Below are 22,556 nucleotides of genomic sequence, written 5' to 3' on the forward strand. Positions count from 1 at the left end.
CAAGTTTACTTGGACACAAAACCGATATTCAGATAGACTGAATTAATAATTGAAATTTGGGCTGCTTAGTCATCACTTATAATGAGCATTTACTGGAATAAAATCAGCAGAAATACCTGTATTTTCAGCTTCAGGTGAAGCTGAACTTTAACTTATAGCAAATAGAAAATGCCTAAAATTGATTATTCGTGTATTAGAACTTAATTCTCACAGTTACAGAAGGTTGAGCAGTTTTGCAGGTAGGAGAGGACTTCATGCTCCAGTCTCTTTTGTCCTGCACAATTAAGTTGTTAGAAAGATACTAAAGTACTTTGGGAAAATCTAGCCCTGCTGCTATTATCAGTAACGTTCACAGTTGGTTTGTAGTAAAATGCAAGTTGCTCTAGTCTGTGAATAAATATCTTTCTGACTGCGCAGGATGATAATTGCTCTGCCTGCACTTTCTTTGGCACCTACTTATCTCAGCTGAAGCGATTGATAAAAATATTTTTGTACAGATGTTGAACACTTCTAAATTATATAATGATTTTTGTGTTATTTCACCTTTACTCTGCAGAAAGTTTGCTCTAAATTGAGTTTCATTGCTGTCAGTATCCTTATTAATCAGAACAGGAAAAGCATAGTGCCTTTTGCCTTTTCTTTTTTGGAATGAGGCAGACTGTTATGTACGCTGGATATCAAGCAACTGACTTCAAACAGAAGACAAATTCACTAAAGTGAAAATGATTGTGATAGTTCTCTAATTTCCCCCCCAATGTATGTAAAACTGACTTTTAAAGTGTTTAGTGGATAATGGATCATGTAAGGTCAGTACTAGCCATAGCTGTTATGGCTATTATTTTCTCCTTTCATGGGAGGGTGCTCAGCAAAATGAGATTGTCACACACTTTTTTTTTTCTTTCTTTTTTTCTTTTTTTTTTTCTTTTCTTTTTTTTTTTTTTTTTTTTTTTTTTTGAGTGAGAGAGAGAACAGCGACAGACAGTTAAAAGCCTCTTCATGTAAGGATGTTATTTCATAAAGACACCAGCACTGGATTATCCCCTTCACTTTAAACTTCTGCCAGCTTGTACAAAGAGATAAAACAAAATAGCCCCAATCCCAGGGGTGGAGAAGTGCTGGCCAGATCTGCCCATGTCCACAGCTTTCATTTTGATTAGTCACATGTGAGGAAAATTCACTTAGGCTGAGAGGTAAATTTAATACCAGTTATGCCCATGCTGTTCATATCACAACCATTTTCACATGATGCCACTTAATTCCCTAAGAAGCAGAAAGGTAAATCGGTGGCTGGCCAGCTAAGGTGTCATAATGCATTAGGACCAGGGCTCGCTGCAGGGGATAATGGTTCTGATTGCTGTTGACTCATGTCTCCACCAACTGCCTCATGTAAAATAAGTGACATTTAAAAGGCATCAAGATGTGAGAAGAGGTAAAAAAAAAAAAAAAAAGAAAAAAAAAAGAAAAAAAAGAAAAAAAGAAAAAAAAAGCGGAAGAAGAAAAAGCCAAGTACTAAACTTGCCACTTGAACATAAAGTCCTTTTTCACCCTAAGTGGTATAAAAATGATAACTCGACATGCCATGGGTGACCTGCGCTATGCTTTGAACTTCCTGTCTTGTGTTTTTAGAGAAAATCTGTAAAATTGCTTCTGGGAACTGTTCCAACATGTTATCATTTATTTCCCATTTATTTTTTTTAACTTTTATTTTTTGCCCTTGGATATCAGTCTATTCATCTTTTAGAAAGCTTAAGGCTGAATGAAGTTAGGCAATGGTATACAGCAAGAGGCAGCCTAGTCTCTGAAGGCCCATTTAAGTCTATTTTTATAAAGAGAATCAAATTCCAGTTTACAGTAAGCATATGCTTCAGTTGACATCTGTTTCTAAGACTTGGATGCTTTGTTTGCATAACAGGCACCAATAAATGGCCTTGTTTTAAGTCTGCTCACTCAGTTGTATTTGGGTTGTTCAGCTGGGGATTTGAGTTGCAGCTGATCCCCTACCGCTCATAGCAGATACGAAAGGGAAGAAAAAAATCTGAGAAACCCAGTCTTATTTATTAATGCAGATTTTAACATTTTTAATGAGCCACTTTCCTTTTGTTACATGACCATCAAATTCTTTGCCCAGTCGGAGAAGTGTATTTCCAAGTATGAAATTAGAGATAGTAAAAAGTTTGTTTGTTGGCTTTTTTATGTGTTATTTAGTAGCTCTTATATCTTACTCAGCTGACAAAGTCCAGTATTATGAGGAACATGTAATGTCGGGAACTAAACGGATGATATGTGTAATAAATGCATTTGTTTTGGCAACATATAATTACATAATATAGTAATTTTTAAAATATCGTGCTTTTTAAAATCTCTATGCCCTGAGGATGATGCAGCCTAGAATATGTTATAACCAAAATTTAATTCCATATTCTTTCCCGGGAAAAAAAATCTGGAATTCTCAATGAAAAATACAAAAATATGTATGTTGCTTCTCTTGCTTTCAAAATGCAGGCCCTTTCATTTGAAAGGTGGCATTTTGTTGCAACTGTGTGATATTTCTCTGATATCTATAATGTAATTTAAATATGTTTCTACTGAACCTAGGAAGTGCCTACAAAGAGGGCAAAAATGTATTTGTAGTATCACAACTGTATAATTATTTTGCTTAATAACTAGTGTAGCATTTTTAAAGCAATAATATCAACACTGATTCTTGTTAGTATTTTGAACTCCTCCCCTTCTAAATCATTATAAAGTGCTCTCTAATAGTTTACAGAATATGTAACCTATTTCAAGTGGATTTACTTATCAACTTTTTCTAGTGGCACCACCAGCAGTATTATGAAATATATCTACTCCATTTACTCTTATCCATTGCACCTACTTTCTTTTTCCCTTTAATTTTTATATATGGTAAAAATTTCATTGAAGAGAGATTTTAGATGACAGGACTGTAATTTTAAACCCAATAGAAGAGGTGTAAGCAATTTGAGCTTAGCTGAAGCATAATCTTAGGTTGTCAAGAAGAAACCCATTCTCCCTATGCTAATCAATCAGTATATCAACCGACCAATCATCTCCTCAGCTTAGCATATATCCTAAGGTTTGATATATCTATTAACTGCCCATCATGCAGCTGGTCTCTGGTTGATGAGATTCCCCCTATCTTGGCATTTGGAGGCAGGCAACTGAGCTATCACAGCCTCGGATAAATACTAAAGTGGAGATTTCAATCCTGCTCGTGATAGCCAAGACAATCCAGGAATATAGAACGTATTTGCTGGAGAGAACACTTGGACAATTACATTTTCAACAATATATTATATGTGAAAATTGTGTATATTTCATGATCTCCTATTCTCCCCCCCCCCCCACATCCACCAGAAGTTATAGGCAATTACTCTTCTATTGCGACTCAAACTTTTAGCAGGAAAGAAGACCAACAACAAGGTGCTAAAATTTGTTGTTAACTGCTAATTACAATAGTGGTGACATACAAACAACTACTTAAAAAAGTGTTTTCCCTCATTATTACACTGTTATTACTTTGTTAAAGGAGAGCTATATGAAACTAGTGTCACAAAATATTTAATCCTTAAGGAAAAAGCTTAAATTTGTGAAGATTATAGCTGCTCTGGTTTGAACATCAGCACTCACATCTCATTTAGGAAAATAAAATCTTGATATTGACTGATCTATCTGCAAATATGGGAGCTTGGCATGCAGGATTGACATAGCGTTTCAGAGTGCATCTGAACAAGAACTGCTGTAGAAACTGATGATTTTTTGGCTTTGCAGTTAGTAAAAATCAGTATCTGCCTCAAAAAATAAAGTAGCCTAAGTCAGATATTATAAAACCATGCTTACCCCTAGGTCAAATCCTAGGGTCGCTCAAGAGCCTGTAACCACCCTGGAATTGAACATACAAGGGACAAGTCTCATCTTCAGATTTCAGTGTAATAAAAGGATATGGGCCAGTTTCTGTGCTGATGTAAAACTGAGCAATTCCAGAAGTCAGTGAACTTGTATCCACTTTAATTAAGAATTTGATCTACTTTCTTTTAATTCTTACCAATGATAAATCTAAATGTATTGTTATGAGGTTACCTCACAGGCTCTTTCATATCTTCATTTCGTTCAATTAGACATAATTATTTGCTTTAGCTCTTTGTTCCTTTATTTTTATGATGCCATCCACTGGATGTTCTGAAATGTATTCTTTAAACACCAAAAAATAATGCAATGTATCTTAGGTAAAGCACATTATTCTTGACCAAAAAACACTTCTGCTTCAGAATATAAGCAGTGTTTGTACAGTTCTGCAACTTTTTTCAGCAGAATGCTGGGCTTGAAGCACCTATGTTGCTCTTTTGCATTATTTATGCCTTGTGAAATAACAATGCAGTCAGTTAAGCTGGATTTTATCACAACAACGTGGGAAATGTGAAAGTAATCAGGGGAAAACGTTTGTAAATATTTCAGGCCTTTTTGGAGGTGAAATACTACTATTAGCATTTTTAAATTTCCTTCAATATAACCCACTAAAATATCAATTTATGTGGGAAGCATACTCTTGGATTCAAATAACGAAGATGATCCAAAGCAGTATTATTAGCATAACACTAATCTGGTGAAGGCCTTCTTTTCAGAAAGGCCTTATCACTTGCATGTTTCAAATTCAGGGCTGGTTCGGTACCTGAGATAAATTGGTAGAGCTTCATTGTCAATGAAGCTACACCGAGTACCATCTGAAGATCTGGCCCACTGTATTTAATGCTCATGAAAAATGCCAGATTGAGAGCCATGACTATTGAAACCTGTTAATGCAAAAACCAGTCATGGGCAAGGGCAGTGTAAGTTCCCTTGTGTTGCCCTTTAAGTGCATGTCGAACCTGACCTGAAAGGAGTTGTGTCATGCTAATCTAATCCTTGGCCTTCCACAAAAAACTTAAGTACTTTCCCTTCCTCTAAATGATACTGTTTTCTTTAACTCTTCCAGTCTAAATTCCCGTGGAACACAGATCCATGTGGATCTGTAAGATGATAAGGTGTCTGGGAAGTGATTCATCCTTGTGCAACGATCTCACCCAGAGAACTCCTGAGCAGCTAAATCCCGTGAGACAGGTAAAAGCAAGGAGTAGGAACGTAAGGAGATTTGGGGCACCTACTGCAGGATGGTAGCAGTGGGGGAGGCTTTAAAGAACTGCGCACTTAGCACCCGATGAAGATAACCCCAGAGGAAGAATCAAGGCTGGCTGAATCCGGTGACCTATTTCATTTAAGGGAACGGTAAGACATGTTGCCTCATTTTGCCAGTATATAAAGTTCCCAATGATATGCCGTTTTTTTAGTGAGTGAGAGCCAGTACAAAGCCTTCAAACTGAACTGCGTACCCACTTGTACACGGTTAATATCCCCTGGCAGCACAGAAGTAGTTACGAATGCAAATGCTTTGCCAGTGGTGTTGTAAACTATGTAGAATAGAACAGTTTGAATAAGAAGAAAGCTACTGAGTCAGAAGTTGCTGGGGTCAAAAAGCTATCATCTTTCTTTAAAGAATTTGATGTAAAAAATAAGCAAAACCAAAAACCAATATCCAAGCCCCAGGCACCACTTCCAAAAACAATCAAAATCCCCCAAATAAATTCCAGGTCAATTTGTTGTGAGTATTCCATGATGGCAGATAGATTAGTTACACAAACTTCCATGTCCTGTATCAAATACTTGAGGAAGATACCCAATTTTAGGAATAAGCATTAATCTATAGGTTGCTACCCTCTCCAACTGTGGCTTATCTTAAGAAAAGAAAAAAGAGAGGAGAGGAGAGGAGAGGAGAGGAGAGGAGAGGAGAGGAGAGGAGAGGAGAGGAGAGGAGAGGAGAGGAGAGGAGAGGAGAGAGAAAAGGTGTTTCCTCACTGCATCTACAGACAGAAGCAAAATTAGAATATTGGAGTTGACTAGGCAGGGATACAAGGCCTACAGCTGAGATACAGCTTGATTATATGTTACTGTGAATGCTGATTATAAAAGCATTTATTTAAGTGAAAATTCTAATTATTTACATGGAAAGAACTTTTTAAAATCTTCCTTTTTATATATCTTTTTGTTTCTGAAGCAAATAAATGTGCATGTACTCAGAATTTTTAAATGGTATAGTTCAAGTATCATTGAATATTTTCATTCTACGCTTCCCAAAATGAGTACTCATTTAAATCAGATATTATAAAAACCCAGTGTCTAATCCTAAATTCAGGTGTACTACCATTCAGGCTAGGCAGATTGCTAGTTGATCATGCTAAGATGCTCCCTTATCCATTATTGGATCTGAAAAAGAGGAGGATTAAGAATTATCTGACTTCTCAGTTAATGTGCAAATCATCTAAAAGCTTAGCTTAGAAAGGTCTTAGAAAGCCAAACAGCACTAAAATAATAATACTGTCTTAGAATTTTTAATAGTTGAAACGTGCCATATCCCATTTTTAGAATTAAAATAGTTTTATGGTTTATATCTCAGATGGACTTTTATTTCTCCCTTCTTGTTTTTATAATTATATATGAAAGTCCTGTTATTCTATTTTTAATTAAAATTTTGCATTGTAATTAAAAGTTGTCACTTGGGACAAACTCACATTGCTGAAACTCGGTATAAAAATTTATTACTTTTAGGCTATAGTAAAGACAATCTGATAAGTATCTATGGAAAGGGGCATTAATATTAATATACCTACTTTTAACAAAACATGAGGGAAGGAAAAGTATGTGTCAGGAGATGCAGCTGTATTATGTAATTATGATCTTTCCAGTATTTTTTCTGTGATTTTTTTATAGTCTTCTTCTCTGCTTTTGATTATGGTGAAAAAATCCTTCACTGAAAAGGTTGAAATACTATTTTTCTATATTTTCAAGGGAGACGAGAGTCTGTGAACCAGAAGGCATCTCTTAATGTTCTGTCTTTGCATTTTTAGGCTAGTACTGCTGTTTGCTATTGCAATATTTGTTTTATCATTTCTATCATTCCAATATGTATACTTGCCTTTCAGAATCTGTGAAAAGTATTTAAAAAGAAAAGAGAAAATGCTAGTATTTCAAAACCCTATTATAATACATTTTCAAATATGTCAGACACATCTTTGTTAAAATTAAACCAAGGATTGGTTTTGAGCGAATAGCCCTATATCCTTACAGATGCTGTGGATGGATGCATCTAAGCTGCTTATTATATTGATGGGTTTTGCTGCTCTGCAGCAAATGAAAACAGGCAGCTGCTTCCTCCATCAAAGCAAAAAGCAGCCTGAGTTTTTATTAAACGAGTGTTCATTTCTTCTATTGCCAAAATTCTTACACAAAACAAAAGAGCAGTTTTAGCACATTATTGCTTAACTAGACATGAACAACTGACAGCAAGTGATAAGCCTGTCTGCTTTTCACAACTGGTAATCATTTTTGGAATAGATGTTTTAATATAGTTGAATATAAAATTTTGTAATTTACATCTACAATGGTACGTAAATTTATAGATCCAGTTTGTTGCCGGAGAATGAAGGTTATAATCACAAAAGGTTTGTTCCAGTGTTGTTTAATTTTTAATGACTATTTGAAAACCGGTTAGAAAAAAACAACAACACTAAATCAAATTCATTCGTTTGAAAAAAAAGCTGTTAAAGACAATCGTACGAGTAGGTTTGCACAGTTTGCTGGGTTTTCTTATGGAAAAGATAGGCGGATGTTTATAGCTTTGACTTGTTACTGTATTTCCACATCAGTTCCACTGAGCCTCTTAAGTTTGCACTCTAAAAGAAATTTGCAGATTGCAGACCATCATGTTTGCCTCCTAGTCATGAATAATAATGAGAACGAAAGTGAGAGAGATAGTGCTGAGGCCATTTTGCCCATGCAGAAGATCTCAGCCAGTGCTTATACATATTTTTCAATGATCTGAATATCATAAATTCTGTTTTAGATTGAGAGAGAGACAAGAGTTCCTATAAAATATATGTGCGTAGGGAAAAATGATGAGATGTATTTCTCTTTTTATCTCCTATTTCCTTTAGTGTTCTTCTACCTTTTCAAACTCACTTACAGCATTCCTGCTGCGGAAAAGTAAGCTGGCCATTCTCCAACGCAAATTACTCCTATTCACTGGACTTAAAAGGTGGTCTGCAGTGTGCAAAAGTCAGGTGCAGTAAGGCTCAGGTGTAAGGTACTACTATGAAGACTATTAAATATGCTTTTTTTACACTGTATATATCTATCACTAAGGTTGCTCACTTACAAATACACTCAGGCGGATTTGAGGGTGCAGAATCTCAGACTAGACAAATGGACTTTCAGAAAAGATTATCACTTACATCGACACGAGAAGTGGCCGTGTGTCCAGAAGGACACAGTACTGTTCTCCTTTTGAAAATCACTCAGTTTAAATTTTTCCCTCTTTGATCTGCTTTTACTAAGATCTACTCTCTTGTTTTTGTTTTTACTATACATAGATGGAGGCTGAAACCTGAGGATGTAAGTTCAGAAATGTTCTTTTTCTGTGTACTGCAAACACAATGGAATAACAAAGTTTTTCTTTTTTTCTTTCTTATCCAACAACCTCATTTCTTTGTTTTACTAAAATGACCAGATTCTTGTCTTTGGTGTATTATGAAAGTGGTTTTCTATCGAAGGTTTTCACTCTTCTATACAAGCACCTTATGGCAGCTAAAAACTTGAATAGTTGTGTCAGCAGTGCCTTGTTGTGTATATTTGCATTTTCCAGATTCAGTATACTTTAGGTGGCATCTTAGGCAACCTGAATTAATGATTATCCTTTCATCTATGTTACATTTTGCATGCTACATGAACCTGTGAATGAAAATTCAATCTTTATTTCCTGTCTATAATGATAAAATTAAATTGAAAAGAAGCTCAAAGTAATTTTTAGAAAATTCACAGTCAGAAATATTTTTGAGAGCTATCTCCATGCAAACTAACTAGCTAGAGCAGTGTAACTAATTACAAGTAGGCTTTACTGAAGTAATTCCCCAACTTAGAATGATCATGCTTTTTATGTCAGGAGCAAGGTATATTTAGCAGAACTATGCAGTTCATCCACTTTGTACTTAGTCCTACTTATACTATTCATGATTTCATACCTCTTTCACTTAGAAGTGAATTTTAGTGCTCCGTAAGTAGAAGGACTCAAAATACTGGTTAGAGCCTCATTTTGAAATTTTCTGCAAATTACTCTGCTGTTGAACCTTGATTTTGGCCTTCTTTCTCTCTTCTCTAAGACCTCCAGTGGGCATGCTGTATGCTGTGCTTCTTGCTGTGCATAGTGGTGGGGTGCACACAAAAACTAGCCCAGATGAAATCACCAAACTTCCCTCCCCTTGTGACCTTAATGTAGTCAATAGAAAATAAAATTTTGTACTGTAAAAATAAGAATGTAACTGTGCTACACTAAGAGTGGAAGGACCTTATTTCGAATCCCTGGAACAGCCTGTTCCTATTGCGAGATCCTAGTTTTGGGGATACCTCCGTCCACTTTACTGTCTTTCAGCAGTGGAGATGGGGAATAGCTGTCCATCCAAACACATGCTTGCTCAAACACCTCTGCACAGCCCAGTGCAGTGCCTAAAGATTTTCTTCTCTCCACCAGCAATGTGTCTTGGTCATGAAGGATAACAGATATTTCTCTTAGCATCAGAAAAGAGTCCTCCATGACTCAGTTCAATTATTGATACTTCTTTTGAGAGAATACTGGTCTCCTTGCCCATAGTGCTTGTTATACGATACATCCACTTGTTGGTTAAAGCAAATAAGTTGATTTCATGTAGTCCACAAACAGGACATAATAGAAAAAAGACCCTTTTGAATATATTCAACTGGGGAAAATGATTGGCTTTTCAAATTCAAGTTGCTTTGCATTTAAGATTTGTACAAAAGTTACTGGAAACTTCAAGTGAGTAAGTCTCACTGTTTAATAGCGTAAATAAGAGACAAAATTTGATCATCATGTTTTGAGATCAGATATCTGTACTTGTGACAGTGTGTAGTGCTAGAAAAAGGGGACATACAAAACTTGTCATTTGGCTTGGTTTGGAAAGGAATGAGTTAATGTAGCATATGTAAAGCAACTGTAGAACAGCTTTATGCCTTCTACTCAGAGCTTCAAGGGACAGTTCACCTGTCATTTCCAGTTGTAGTCTTGTTTCCTGTGTATATCACTGGCAGACAGTAGTGCAGACTTCCACTAATCTTGTGCTATCCCATATGGAGTAATCAGTATCTCCTACAACTTCTTTGTGCCTGGGGAGTAGAGCAGAGACATAATGGCTCCACTAATCTTATATCTCATTTAAAAATCCAATGCCTCAAAATTCTCAGCAAATCCTGAGAATTTTCATGCTATTCTTTAATAGGATGCTATGTAGAATATAGAATAACATGCTATATAGAATAACATGCTATTCTTTAAGAACTTTGCATCAGATCTCATTATGTGTTTTCCAAATGTATGACTATATTCTTTAAAATATGTGACAAAAGCTATATGGGAGAAACAGTAGGTCTTTTTCATTAAAAAAAAATTTAAATACTGAATGATTTATTTTTGGTAGGAAATTTTTTGCAGTCTCATACAGGATTCAACAATTTTAAAGCAGTAGTAGACTTTAATAGATCAGAAATAAAACAGGTTTTGTGTTACTTTGGAATACTGATGACCACATGATGGTTAAAAGAAAGCATCCTTAGACGGCTGTTTATACGTAACTTAGTCCACATGAGCTGGAAGTTGCTTTAAAGAGCTGCTGTGCCATGGCTGAAGCAGAAGTCTCTGACTTCTCATACATCTCAGACCATGTCAGTCTCTGACATTTTCCTTAGGAGAGTACTGTGGGAGTAACAAAAACAACTTAATTTATGTGTTCTTACCATTACTGTGATTTTTTTAGGGTTCCTTTCTATAGGAAAAGTTTGTTCTTTGTTTTTTTTCAGTTAAATCATAACTTGGGGAGTTGGGATGACCCAAGTTTTATTCTTGATCTTCCCATAATTCTGTTCTATGAGTTTAAGTAACTTAATCTGGTTCCAGTTCCTAATGTGCAGAACTTGGACAACAGCGCTTCATGACATCTTTGAGTTCTTGATAGGCTGACTCTTATTGCAGTGAGATGTTTCAGTATGGTGATAAATGCTTTACAAATGCTATACAAATTTTCTGTGTGTCTGTATATGTAGGACTTCTCCATCCAGCACCATGCTATTTAGTAATAATGTTTTCCTACCACTGTTGCTATAATAAGTATTATAAAGCTGTCTAGAGGGAGATGTCACTACAGCACATTTACAAATGGGATAGTAATATACTTGGAACTGTGGATCTCCTGCTCCATCCTAATGGCAAAAGGATATGTGCAGAGAGATGAAATTCTGGAAGGCATTGATCTGTGTCTGTTGCATCTCTCCCACTTCTTTATACATGCCAAATCACGGTCCTTCTTGAGGCTCACTTTGAACTCCAATGACGACTTCTGTTTTTTTTATATAAACACTTTAATGTTTTCTGGCAATTCTACTCTGTTTTCACATAGTAGTAGTCAAGGTTGTAAAGATTTTTAAAACTTCCAGTGAAAGCCTCAAATTATTTATTTTTGCAAAATGGAACTCCAGTTTTGCTTTTTATTTTCACAGCCATACTTTTAACCCCTTTGTCTAGGACTAGAAGATACTTTTAGTATATTTATAGCCTTTTAAATACAAGTGCTATTTGGGGCCTTTTGATATTTTGCCTATGCATGTGTGAATAGCTTAACATTCTGTGGAAATAATTGTGCATGCAGATAGGTACCCATGCAATGTTAGGTATTTGTAATCAAATTCATAATTCAAAAAAAAAAATTATTATAAATATCAAAGAATTGTTTTAAGTCTTTTCACAGGAAACTTAGTCCATTTATGTATGTGTTACAGAAAACAAAGTATACTTTTCACAACTTAACACTATTTGTTAACTCATAGGAACTGCTGCATTTTTCTGTTACAGCTGAATATTTTCTAACAAAAGCAGAACTATGTTATACTTGTAACTTAAAAATGTAGGTCATGGTATTGGTAAATATAGGTCAGAACGAAGGGGAAGAAGGCAGAATGCGAACTCCTCCACGTGGATCTTTAAGCTTATCCCTGTTTTGAAAGCAAAGAGGCTTACCTACCTGTTCAAGCAAGAGAAGCTTTTCCTTTTACTAAAATTAACACAGGTATTCTTGCTTCTGGCTTCTTGGCTTAGCTAGAAGCACTGTGTGCTTCCACGCTTCAGACCTGTGTTCACGAAAGACCTTCTGACTCCTGCTTCTTTAGCTGCCAGCCGCTTATATCATTGCTGAGGTGATACTTTCTTTCCTGTGGGTGAAGAGGAGGGGGAGGAGAGGCATATCCATCACTAGCATCTGCTTAAAGAAGGACATTGTCCTTCCGAAGGTGCTTTACCTTTCTCTCAGCAAAGAGCTATCTCATATACCTGAAGTTTCAGCTGGTATCAACGTTATAATGGTAGCAGGGGAAAGAACAGTGACCCCTCATAAAAGATTTAATGACACTATTCAAAGTGCCCTTTCAGTAATAACCGTAGAAAAGTGAACGACATTTCACTGAGGGTACTGAAAACTCGATGTTGAAGGATTTTGCTACAATTGGCAAGTATTTTAAAAACTCACTCAGGCTAAAAGTGTATTATAAAGGGATTTAGTTATTTTGGGTGTGGTGGTGGTAATGTGAGATGTGAAGTATTGTAAGTGGTATTAAATTGGCCATGCCTTCACTTAATATTAAAAAACACTTTTATTACTTGAGTATACACCAGTCACTGCAAACTGAAACATTCTTTATATCATACACTAAAATATTTAAACAGTTATTATATTTATTGCAAGTCTGTCATTTTAGCATATTTCAATGCTCAAAAGCATTGAAATGCTCAAAAGGGAGATGGAAAATCCTGTACAATTCTTGGTGTATGTTTCACTGAAGCATGGGTAATTGTGTGTGAATATTTTATTTTAACCCTTAGCAAGCCAGAGTAAAATAGCAGATTTGCAAAACCTTATCAACCTAAGCTGTAATAGACTAGACAAATAATAACATTACTTTAATGTTTTTGTTGTGTATGGGAATCAGAACTCTGTATTTTACCTTTGAGATCTCTGTCGTAGGAAAGTTATATGCAAAGTTTTGACCTTATCCTGTCTAGGCTCTTGCTTGATCTGCATGCACATAACACATTCATAAATTTTCATCATCTATAACAATGGCTATGGATAATTGAGAGTAGGAATTGGACGGATGCAAAGAATTATATATTTGAGGATTACGATCAGGCTATATAAGTGATTTAGAAGAAAGACATATTTTCTCCCAAACTTCCATTAAATGTATTTCTTTTTTTGAATGTCTTTATGGAGAAGAAACAATTGTTTCTTCTTGTTGTCAGTGGTCTAAAAGATGCACACACATAATAAGCTTCATGGAATTCAATTTATCTGTCAGTAAATATCAAAAGGATGCTCCCATCTATCTTAAGTTTACTCAAACCATTAAAGTATCCACAGTTTATAATATGAAATCAGGTTTCTGTAACAGTAATTCATAATGCTATGTATTGAGGGGGAAGCTAACCCTGGTTTTGACCTGTGGATAAACATGTAAACACGTTTTTTTTCATTGCCAAGCAACAGTGAAGGGAGAACACATACAAATGTAATTTGACCACAAATACCTTTAATTCATCCTCCCATAACTTTGGAAGCTGAACTCGAGTTCCTGAATACCAGTCTGTTTTCCCTAAGTTCTCTTTAAGCAATGGAGAAAGAAAGATGCCTGCAGGAGACTATACAAGCCACTTAAGTTCTGAACTGCCATCTCCACTGGCCATGTTTCTTCAGTTAGGTCCTTTAAGTGGGAAACTGCTATGAAGTACCAGTGAGTTTCATGGGAGAGTGCTACTGAAAGGATAAATTTGAATTGATGATCCTAAGTATTTGCTAAGGTTGGCAATGATCGGTTAAAGATTTGTAGTAGGAGCTTATAAAGTCATGAGTAGTGTGGATTAGGCAAGTAAAGACTGATTACTCCCTGTCTGTTTGCATGCGAGAACTAGAGGGCATCAGATGATCTTCATGTAACACACAAACGGTTTTGCTGCCACAGGACATTATAGCTGCTGAAAGTTTACGTAAGTCCGAAGTACAATTAGAAAAATCCTTTGGTAACTATTAAATACAAATATATAACTCGTGACTCAAGAAGTTTCTGAGGAGGACTGGATACACAACGAGAAATCATACTATTTTATAACCCTAGTCATATACTCTTCCTTAGCGTGTGCTGTTGATCAGTGTTCATTCGGGTCAGACTGATGCCTACCCTAGCAAAACCTGAGAGCCTTCCCCGAGCAAAGAGGCTAAATACAAAGGAACTGGGAAGAAATGAACTGACCATAAAGACAGCTGATGACAAAAGGAAGGGGCTCTTGTCCACGGGGAGAGGCAGGATACTGGGCAGGACGGACTTTGGCAGTTTGATGTTCATGTACATGCCTATGTGTCAGAAGTTTCAGTTAAATGAAGTTTATGAAGTATCCAGTTCAAATGCTAAAGATAAGAAATCTGTCACTAAAAATCTGCTTTATTTTTCTTTATTCCGTGATACTGTGGCAAATTTAAAATATGAAACTTTTGGTAGAGGTCTGAAGGGTAATAAATAATCAAATATATCAGAAAAAAATATTCTAATAAGGCAAATATCTTTGTCTTACAGGTCTCTGGCCATCTGAAGAAGTGCTAGCATACTACTGCCTAAAGCACAATGAAATGTTCAGGTACCGAGTTGAACGTAGAAAGATATTTTCCAATCTGTTAGTTTTATTGTATCTGCATGGTAAAGATTGCTATGATTTAAGTCTTCAGATTAAATTTAAAATGTTCAAGGTGAGAGCATGTTGTTCTTAACAAAGAATTATGAGCTGCCTTTGGGTACTAATATTGCACAGCAAGCTTTCTGCTATATGTCAAAGACTTTTGATTTCCACTCAAGGCGTTTTATTTCACTTTGATTTTTGGAAAACAAAAGTGAAGCACCGATCGATCAGTACTGATTGTGAAGGTCAGGAAAAATAAAAGATGTTCTTTAAACTGACATCCATTGTGAAAGCAAGCAAAATATTACCTGATAAAGTACATAATAATAATTGTATATGTTGATGGAGGAATTTGCATCTGTATTTAAGCTTTGAGAAGCATTTTTTGAGACATTCTGCTCTTTTATATATTTTTGATTTTTTTTCACATTTTCTAAACTTGTGGGACACAGATTTCAAGCATCCAATAGGAATGCTTAAAAATAAAATCCAGCGTGCATCCTTTCTCCCCTCTTGAGTATACAGAGCCCTGCACTTGGAAATCCTTGAAGTTTCATTGTCTGGGAGGATGAAAGGATTTTAAGAAGAACCATCACACCAGTGTATTTGCAGGCATAAATTACATTCAGAGCAAGGATACAAGGCTAACACCTAGTAAACCAACTTGGACGTATAACACGTCATTTAGAAAAATCAAAACCTATGTCAGGAAAGCCTGTAAGCATTCTGTTTAAACCACAATCTGCAAATTTCCCCCAATTTGTTTTCAGTGCTTGCTGGGTTTTAGGCATAATTTGTTCCTTCAAACAATTCCCATCTTTTGTTTCAGGACAAACAGACTTTTTGCAAATAAAATTTGCAGAGTCTAAGAAAAATAAAACTGTCTCGTTCAGAGACTGCGCATTAATATGTCATTCCAGGGGCCTCAGTAAACAATCTCTCAGCATCTATATTCTGATACTGATACGGCATCCTAGCTATTACTCCTAAATACAAGCACAGAGCTAGTAGGGAAGTAATATTTTTATATAAAAATAGATTTTGAAATGTTGGTGTCATAGGGGAAAAGAGAAGGTGCACCCCAAAATCTCTTTAGCTGAAATTCCACTTTCTGTCAAAACATTAAAACGGAAACATTTCTGCCAGCCCTAACAGCTGCCACAGGTTTAGCTCTGTACCTTCTGAACCTTCTGTTAGCTCTGTAGCTTCTGAACAACCTGTTCAGTTTGTTGCTGAACCGACGCTCTGCCTTGCCCCAGGCAGCTGCCTCCTCCCTCCTGGGCCCGCCGTGGCCCTGCCTGCAGGACGCCCTTCCTGGGGCTCCCCCAGCAAGCTCCCATCCTGCAGGCTCCCTGCGCCAAATAACAGTTCGCCTGCACCTCTTAGTAACTGTGCAGTGTGGTCTGAGTGAAAAGCAACCTTTCAAACCGTGCATTCAGCCCTGCACTTGGGCTCAGTTTAGGCTCTCGACACCAACTTTTCTTGGTTCTCTGTGGCTGAGCTATATGCTGTTCCCATCGTTGTTCATGACAGTGTTGTTTGTAGGTCACTTGCAGTTTTAAGTGCTAATTGAAGGATCAAATTTCTTCATGTGTAATTGTTTTGTGATACATGGCTTGTTTTAAAACTTGTCTTTTTTAATATAAAAAGGCTTTTAGGCATAACTATATAGAGAGATATATAAATAATATTATTTTCTCCATTTACTTCTCTAACTGTTTTTGAAAGAATGAATGTGGATTAACATTGTTATCCTTTCCTAACAATTATCTTTCGCTACTCTAGCTAGTTTAGTTCTAAAAGACAGAGCCATTGACAAGGGAAAAAAGGGAACCTTCTCAGATTTTTCAGCTCAGCGGTGGTAGTGTTGCACTGAACACTAATGAGGGAACCCCCACTGATTTGCCTGCTTTGTGACTTTTCTATTTCATAATTATTTTTAAAACGCAAAACGACATGAGGTAGCCTAGTCATGTCTCTACAACTTCCTGGTAGCTCAGTTCTCACTGCAGATGGCAATTTGTTCTTGTAACATATATGTCTCTCCGACCATTTTCATCTAATTTGTATGGGTTCTACCATTTCCTTTCTCTCTTTCAGGGACCTTGCTGTGTGTGAGCTAGGGGGTGGCATGACATGCTTGGCTGGGCTCATGGTAGGTCTTTTCTCAATTCCAATCCCTTTCAGAGGAAGAAACAAAAGGAAAAATGTTCCAGTGCCTCCAACTGCTGGGTCAGAGAACTGTCAACAGCCTCAGCTGCGGTCAAGCTGCAGAGTCTTGAGAGACCTTCTAGATTGACTTGCTTTCGTATCATATTGATTTTATGGTTGCCTCGATGAGCAGAAACATTTTACCTCCGTGTAGTCAATATCTCTTGTTGTGACATTCCAGGCCACGTACGGTCTGTCTTTCATTGCCGTAGCTGAAGCATTTTTTTTTTCAGATTATAGTCCCATTTGCTAAGATACAGGAATAGCCTGGCGAATCACAGTTGGAGCACCATGATATAGCTGCTAATGTTTTGCCTGCATTATTACACCAACAAACATGATCCAGAGCTCTCGGTAATTAGATTCTTTTGAATTAGATTGGCCATTCAGGAGAGTCGTTCACCATTCTCTGGGTTCTGAGTCATGTATTCAGGAGATATTATGTAGCAGTGCAGTGCATTAGACAAGTTTTTATGTCTCTACAAATAAAAGCATATTGTTACACTGATTGGCATTTGACAAACCTGTCGCTCTTATACAATGTGTCGAGGTTACAGCCCAATGTGCGAGCATGTCAAAGCTCACAAAAAAATTACCCTTACAAAGCCATCTGCCTGCAATGCAAAGTTATATGAAGGGCATCAGGCAGTCAGACAGAAGCAAGCTGAAAGGCAGAGTGACAGCCTTGTATGATGGCTCTACTAGATAAACAGAAGCCCGCAAATGAAAGCCTCTCAGAATACCATCATCCGCTGTCACAATGCAATTACGGAACAGAATGATAGCAAGATAGAGGCTCCCGCAAATGGAATGATAAAAGTATTGACTGATTTGATTGAATGATTAAAATAATGCAGACATAAAATGAAAAAAGATTGAAGATTGTTACAGAGAAATAGGTGAGGAAGCATGATACTGAAGGCTTGTCACTCCTGTCTTCACTTCCACACAGACAAGCATATTTGCTCATTGTTTGCTGTGCTCTTTTTTTCAGGTTGCTATTTCTGCAGATGTCAAAGAAGTTCTGTTAACTGATGGAAATGAAAAGGCCATCAAAAGTATCCTTATTCAGATAGAAAACTGGTTTGTTGTGCTCATTCCTTTTTACTGGCTGAGTAACAATCGATATAAAGACAGACAGCATGGGGTATATTAAGAAAAAGTCCCCACATAAGTAATTAAAAAATGGTTGTAGAATATCTGGAACAAAGCTGCAATTTCCCATATATTAAATTCCACATTTTCTTTTAAAATTAAAAATGCACATTTTGCTACAGTGCAAGTACAGTAGTAAATATTTGTCTTATGGTTCAGTGCTGAAAGATTCCTTGTGTATATGCTGCATGTTACAGGAGGTACAGCAGTGAATCAAATCATTAGCTTCCCTTTGGCATATATTCTTTTTTTGCAGAAGAAACTAGATTTTTTTTTTTTTTTTGCTTGCGGATACTAACATCTTAAAATATACAGCGTTTGTAAATTGCCATAGCTTTTCTAGTATATTTTAAAATGCATAGTTTCATTATTGCTACTAAGTTGTAACTGCCTGCAGATTATCCATTTAGCCTGCTTAATCAATTATCATTTTATCATTATTTCTCTTGATGTAACAGTGTAAAACTACTCTGTCTCTTATGGGCAGTATTTTATTATATTTCTTACATGATTATATTAGAATAAATTGTTATTATGCCATACTAATATGAACACATAGTTCAGAAAATTGAACTGTACTTCGGCTAAGCGAGAGAATGAGTGAGCATAATTTGTGGCCACATTAAATATCAGCATAGAATAAGAACAGATATATATAGTGAATACTAATAGCCCTTAGAAATTGAGAGGAAAAAATGGAAGATACCTATTTGCTTTTGTTCCTTGGTAATCTTTCCATTTGCATTTTAAGGCAGACAAGTTGTTCAGATTTTGGCCGCTGCGTCATCAGAATTATTTAGATTTGAGATTTGTGTGTATTTGAAAGCTAGCATAATGAGTACTTAATGAAAAAATAAGTTAAACTATGTTGTAGATTGAAAAAAAATTGCCTTTGCTTATAACTGTTGAAACAGGAAACACAGCAGTGCATATTAGCTAGTAGCTTTAAAAACACATTCTCAGAGGTAACTCAGCCAACTGTAATTGCTTGTAACACTTTAATAATTTCATGGCAAAAAATAGCCAATCACAAATCATATCATTTAAAACTTGAAAGAAGCCTCATAAAAGTCTCTTTTTTCTTGAAAATGTAGATTCTCAATTGCATTCCAAGGATTTTTATTTTGCTAAATTCTAGTTGTTCATGTTCATGGGTTGAGGAGGAGGTATTTATTTTTCTGTATATTCTAGTTTTATACAGCATTATCTCTTCCAATCTTTCTTAAATATCTTTATGAAGATAAAAAATGTGGGGGAGAAAAAGTGTTTCGAAACTAATATAACAAAAGAAACTGACATTTGCCAAAAACATGTTTTTTAACAGAAGGTCATTTTACCCACAGAAAGCTTCAGGTGAGCTTAGTAATCATCAGGTCAGCAAATACGTTGCATAGTAGATTCCATAAACATACCTGAACTTTTATCAAATTTATCTATCTTCTACAGGTAGGAGAATTGGTGAGTGCTAAAAATCAATCCTTGCTCGACCTTTGGAACGAAACAATTTAAAGTGCTATTATTCCTGAAAAAGATACTTTAATATAATCTAATTAATACATCTTAGTTTTCACAATGTATTTTAGAAATATCTTTTATTTCTTACTGTCTTACAAGAAGTCTTCATCTGTATTCACTCAGTGAATCTCTTTTAGAGAAGTGATTGGTGGAAGGCTCTAACAAGAATTTGTTTTTCTTTTTTAACATTTGGTCCTCTGAAGGCTCAGCATTCAAAGTGCTTTTATTGTGCTGGATTTTACAATGGGCTTAATATTAGCAGGGTGCCAAAGTGCAGCAGACTAAGAACTTTACAGCGTAGGTGGAATGTATTCTTAAAAGAGCATGTAATAAAATTTATGTTGCATTTTATGTTTTATGGACTTCACTAGTAATTTTATGATCTGTCATATGGTAATTTTCTTTTGCATTCTTTGCTGTAGTGAGTAGCTGTAACAGAAGTTTAGACTAAATTTAGATCTGTTTCAGCCACATCAGACTCTCAGAAATCAGTAAGATTTTTTAGTTTAGTTGGAGATAGTATCTAGGCCCAAGTGTCACAGACTGCAAGTGATGTATTCCTCCTAACTTTTATTTTTGCTGATGGTGTTTTTTAATTGTTTAGCATACCAAATTAAATTAATTTGGGATAAAATACTGTTCTCTTGAATACTCCTGAATCTGCTCTTCAGGAATAGTTAACACCTAATATTATGCTTTTTTATATAGGTATTATAGACTAAAATAATCTTGTTTAAAAATTACTGTTTACATCCTCCCTTTAAATTTCTTAGGAAGCTGAAATTACATGCCAGTCATACTATAATATCAAAAAATTACTTCCCCAAAAGTAAAAGTGGTTGTCAACAAAAAGGAAAAAAAAAATCACTGTCAGAAGCCAGGAAATCACCAAGCAAGCCTGCTAATTATTCTTAATGGGCAAGATGAGCACATTAAGAAACAAATGAATACATCAGTGAAATGTAATTGAAAATCGACCTGGCAATAGTGCATTGCATCTGAGAATCTGCCTTTGTATTATCATCATCATCATAATTATTGTTGTTTTTGTTGTTGTTATCGCTATTCAGTGAGCGTAACTAACAGCTTTGCTTTGTGAAGTCTTAAGCTTTTGAGGATTTGATTTTCCTTTTAATTTTTGACAGTCCTCATATTATTCTCCATTTCATACTGCCACATGAAGTGTTCACTATGTATGTCGTGAGCATCTATATTAGGATATGTTACTGAAATACTGCAAGTTTAAAAATTGATGTATACATTAATTTCAAATCATTATTTTGATTTTAACCACTTCACTCCAACTATGTAGCTATACTGTATTTTAATCAATGGTCTTATGCATGAGACTTTTTATGGAGACTTTTAAATGGATGTTATGATGCAAGTTACTAATCCATTTCAAATTGCATTCTAACTCACTCTTTTTACTTGTCATAGGTAGATTTTAATTGTTTAACAGATCACTCCTATTGCAAACCCTATGAAATACAGACAGATGTTCTTGCTTTTTCAGCTTCTTTCAAAACTTTGTTGTTGATTTAGTGTGTTTGATCAAAATTCTTTCATGATTATTTAAATAAAGGTAATACTAAAAATAAAAAGATAGGTCTTTCAAGTGAGTAGTAAATATATGTATATAAGAAAAGTCATCAGATTCAGTCCCCTTTGAAATTTTGGGTGATATTCATTCAGATATAAATTTTCCAGTTTAGGTCATTTCTATGATAGATCGCACCTGGAATAACAAATTCTGTTTCTCAGAAAGACTGGAAAGATCTAGACTCAGTTCAGTGTGTCCAAATCCAAGGATCGGGTTCATATTTTGTAGAAATGGTATCCTGCTTCAGAAATGCTAAGTACCTTCTACCTTAGCTGTGTTTCACACCATGCACTAGTGATTAGAAGTATTATCGGAAAGCATCAATAATACAGAACGTTGTTGCAGTATACTGTAACGGCCATTAAAATTCAGTGTATGGATCTTTCAACAGTCCTGGGAAATTTAGGTTAGAAAGGTCATGTTCAGCCTGAATGCCTAAAGGCATGGACTTATAAATTATTTAAAAAAGGTAGTGTTAACACATTTGCTACACTTATTAATAGTTTTTCTCAGTTATCGAATTGAAGTAGTGTAATTAATTTATCAACAGTGTTTCTTCTGCCTCTACTGAAAAATAGCATTCTTTGTTCATGGAGTTGTTTATGCCTTCCTTTTGCTTCAGAGGTATATGCCATTCATATTGCTTTCCTTTGCATATCATGGCAACAATTTAAAAGGTATGTCCGAAGTACAGAGATTGGTTTAAGCCAGTTCTCTGTCATTGAATTTATAATTTTTGATCTCACAAAATACAAATTATCTTTTCTTTCACAGTGTTTGGATAGAGTTTTTCCTAAAATAACTTCTTAAATAGTCAACAGTGTTAGGAAGGCTAATTATGTGATTTCATCAAAGCAAATAAAAAGATATGCTAGTCTTTGTTTAAATGAGCCTACCATTACAGTATTCAATTTTCTTATAAGAGCACTTGCAAAGAAGAATTTAACTTTCAGGGCACCAACATCCTCCTAATTATCACCAGACTTCCTGTACCTTATAAAATAAGGAGCAATCATTAACTTACTTTTCAAAATTGTGCCTATATGACTCAGTGCTACTACTGTAACACGGTGATGTCTGAATCTCTTTCTGATTTTAGAACTGTGATCAGAATGAGGATTTATTCTAGAGGAAACATCCCTTTTCAGGTATTGATGTAGTAGTAGTAGTAGTAGTAGTAGTAGT

The 22,556-nt window shown here is 35.6% G+C and overlaps 1 protein-coding gene across 2 annotated transcripts in view; it reads left to right on the plus strand.

Moving 5' to 3' along the window:
* CAMKMT (calmodulin-lysine N-methyltransferase) overlaps nucleotides 1-22,556 on the plus strand; it is a 220,861-nt gene that overhangs the window by 162,393 nt on the left and 35,912 nt on the right. For both annotated transcript variants that reach the window (XR_009957870.1, XM_062571920.1), the window contains exons 4-6: nucleotides 14,788-14,848; nucleotides 16,988-17,042; nucleotides 18,093-18,156. Coding sequence is in view for 1 of the 2 variants with exons in the window: in XM_062571920.1 (XP_062427904.1) it covers nucleotides 14,788-14,848; nucleotides 16,988-17,042; nucleotides 18,093-18,156 (180 nt within the window). In the remaining variant the exon portion in view is untranslated. The remainder of the gene's footprint in view (nucleotides 1-14,787; nucleotides 14,849-16,987; nucleotides 17,043-18,092; nucleotides 18,157-22,556) is intronic.

This window comes from Rhea pennata, chromosome 3 (assembly GCF_028389875.1).
Source record: "Rhea pennata isolate bPtePen1 chromosome 3, bPtePen1.pri, whole genome shotgun sequence".
NCBI lineage: Eukaryota > Metazoa > Chordata > Aves > Rheiformes > Rheidae > Rhea > Rhea pennata.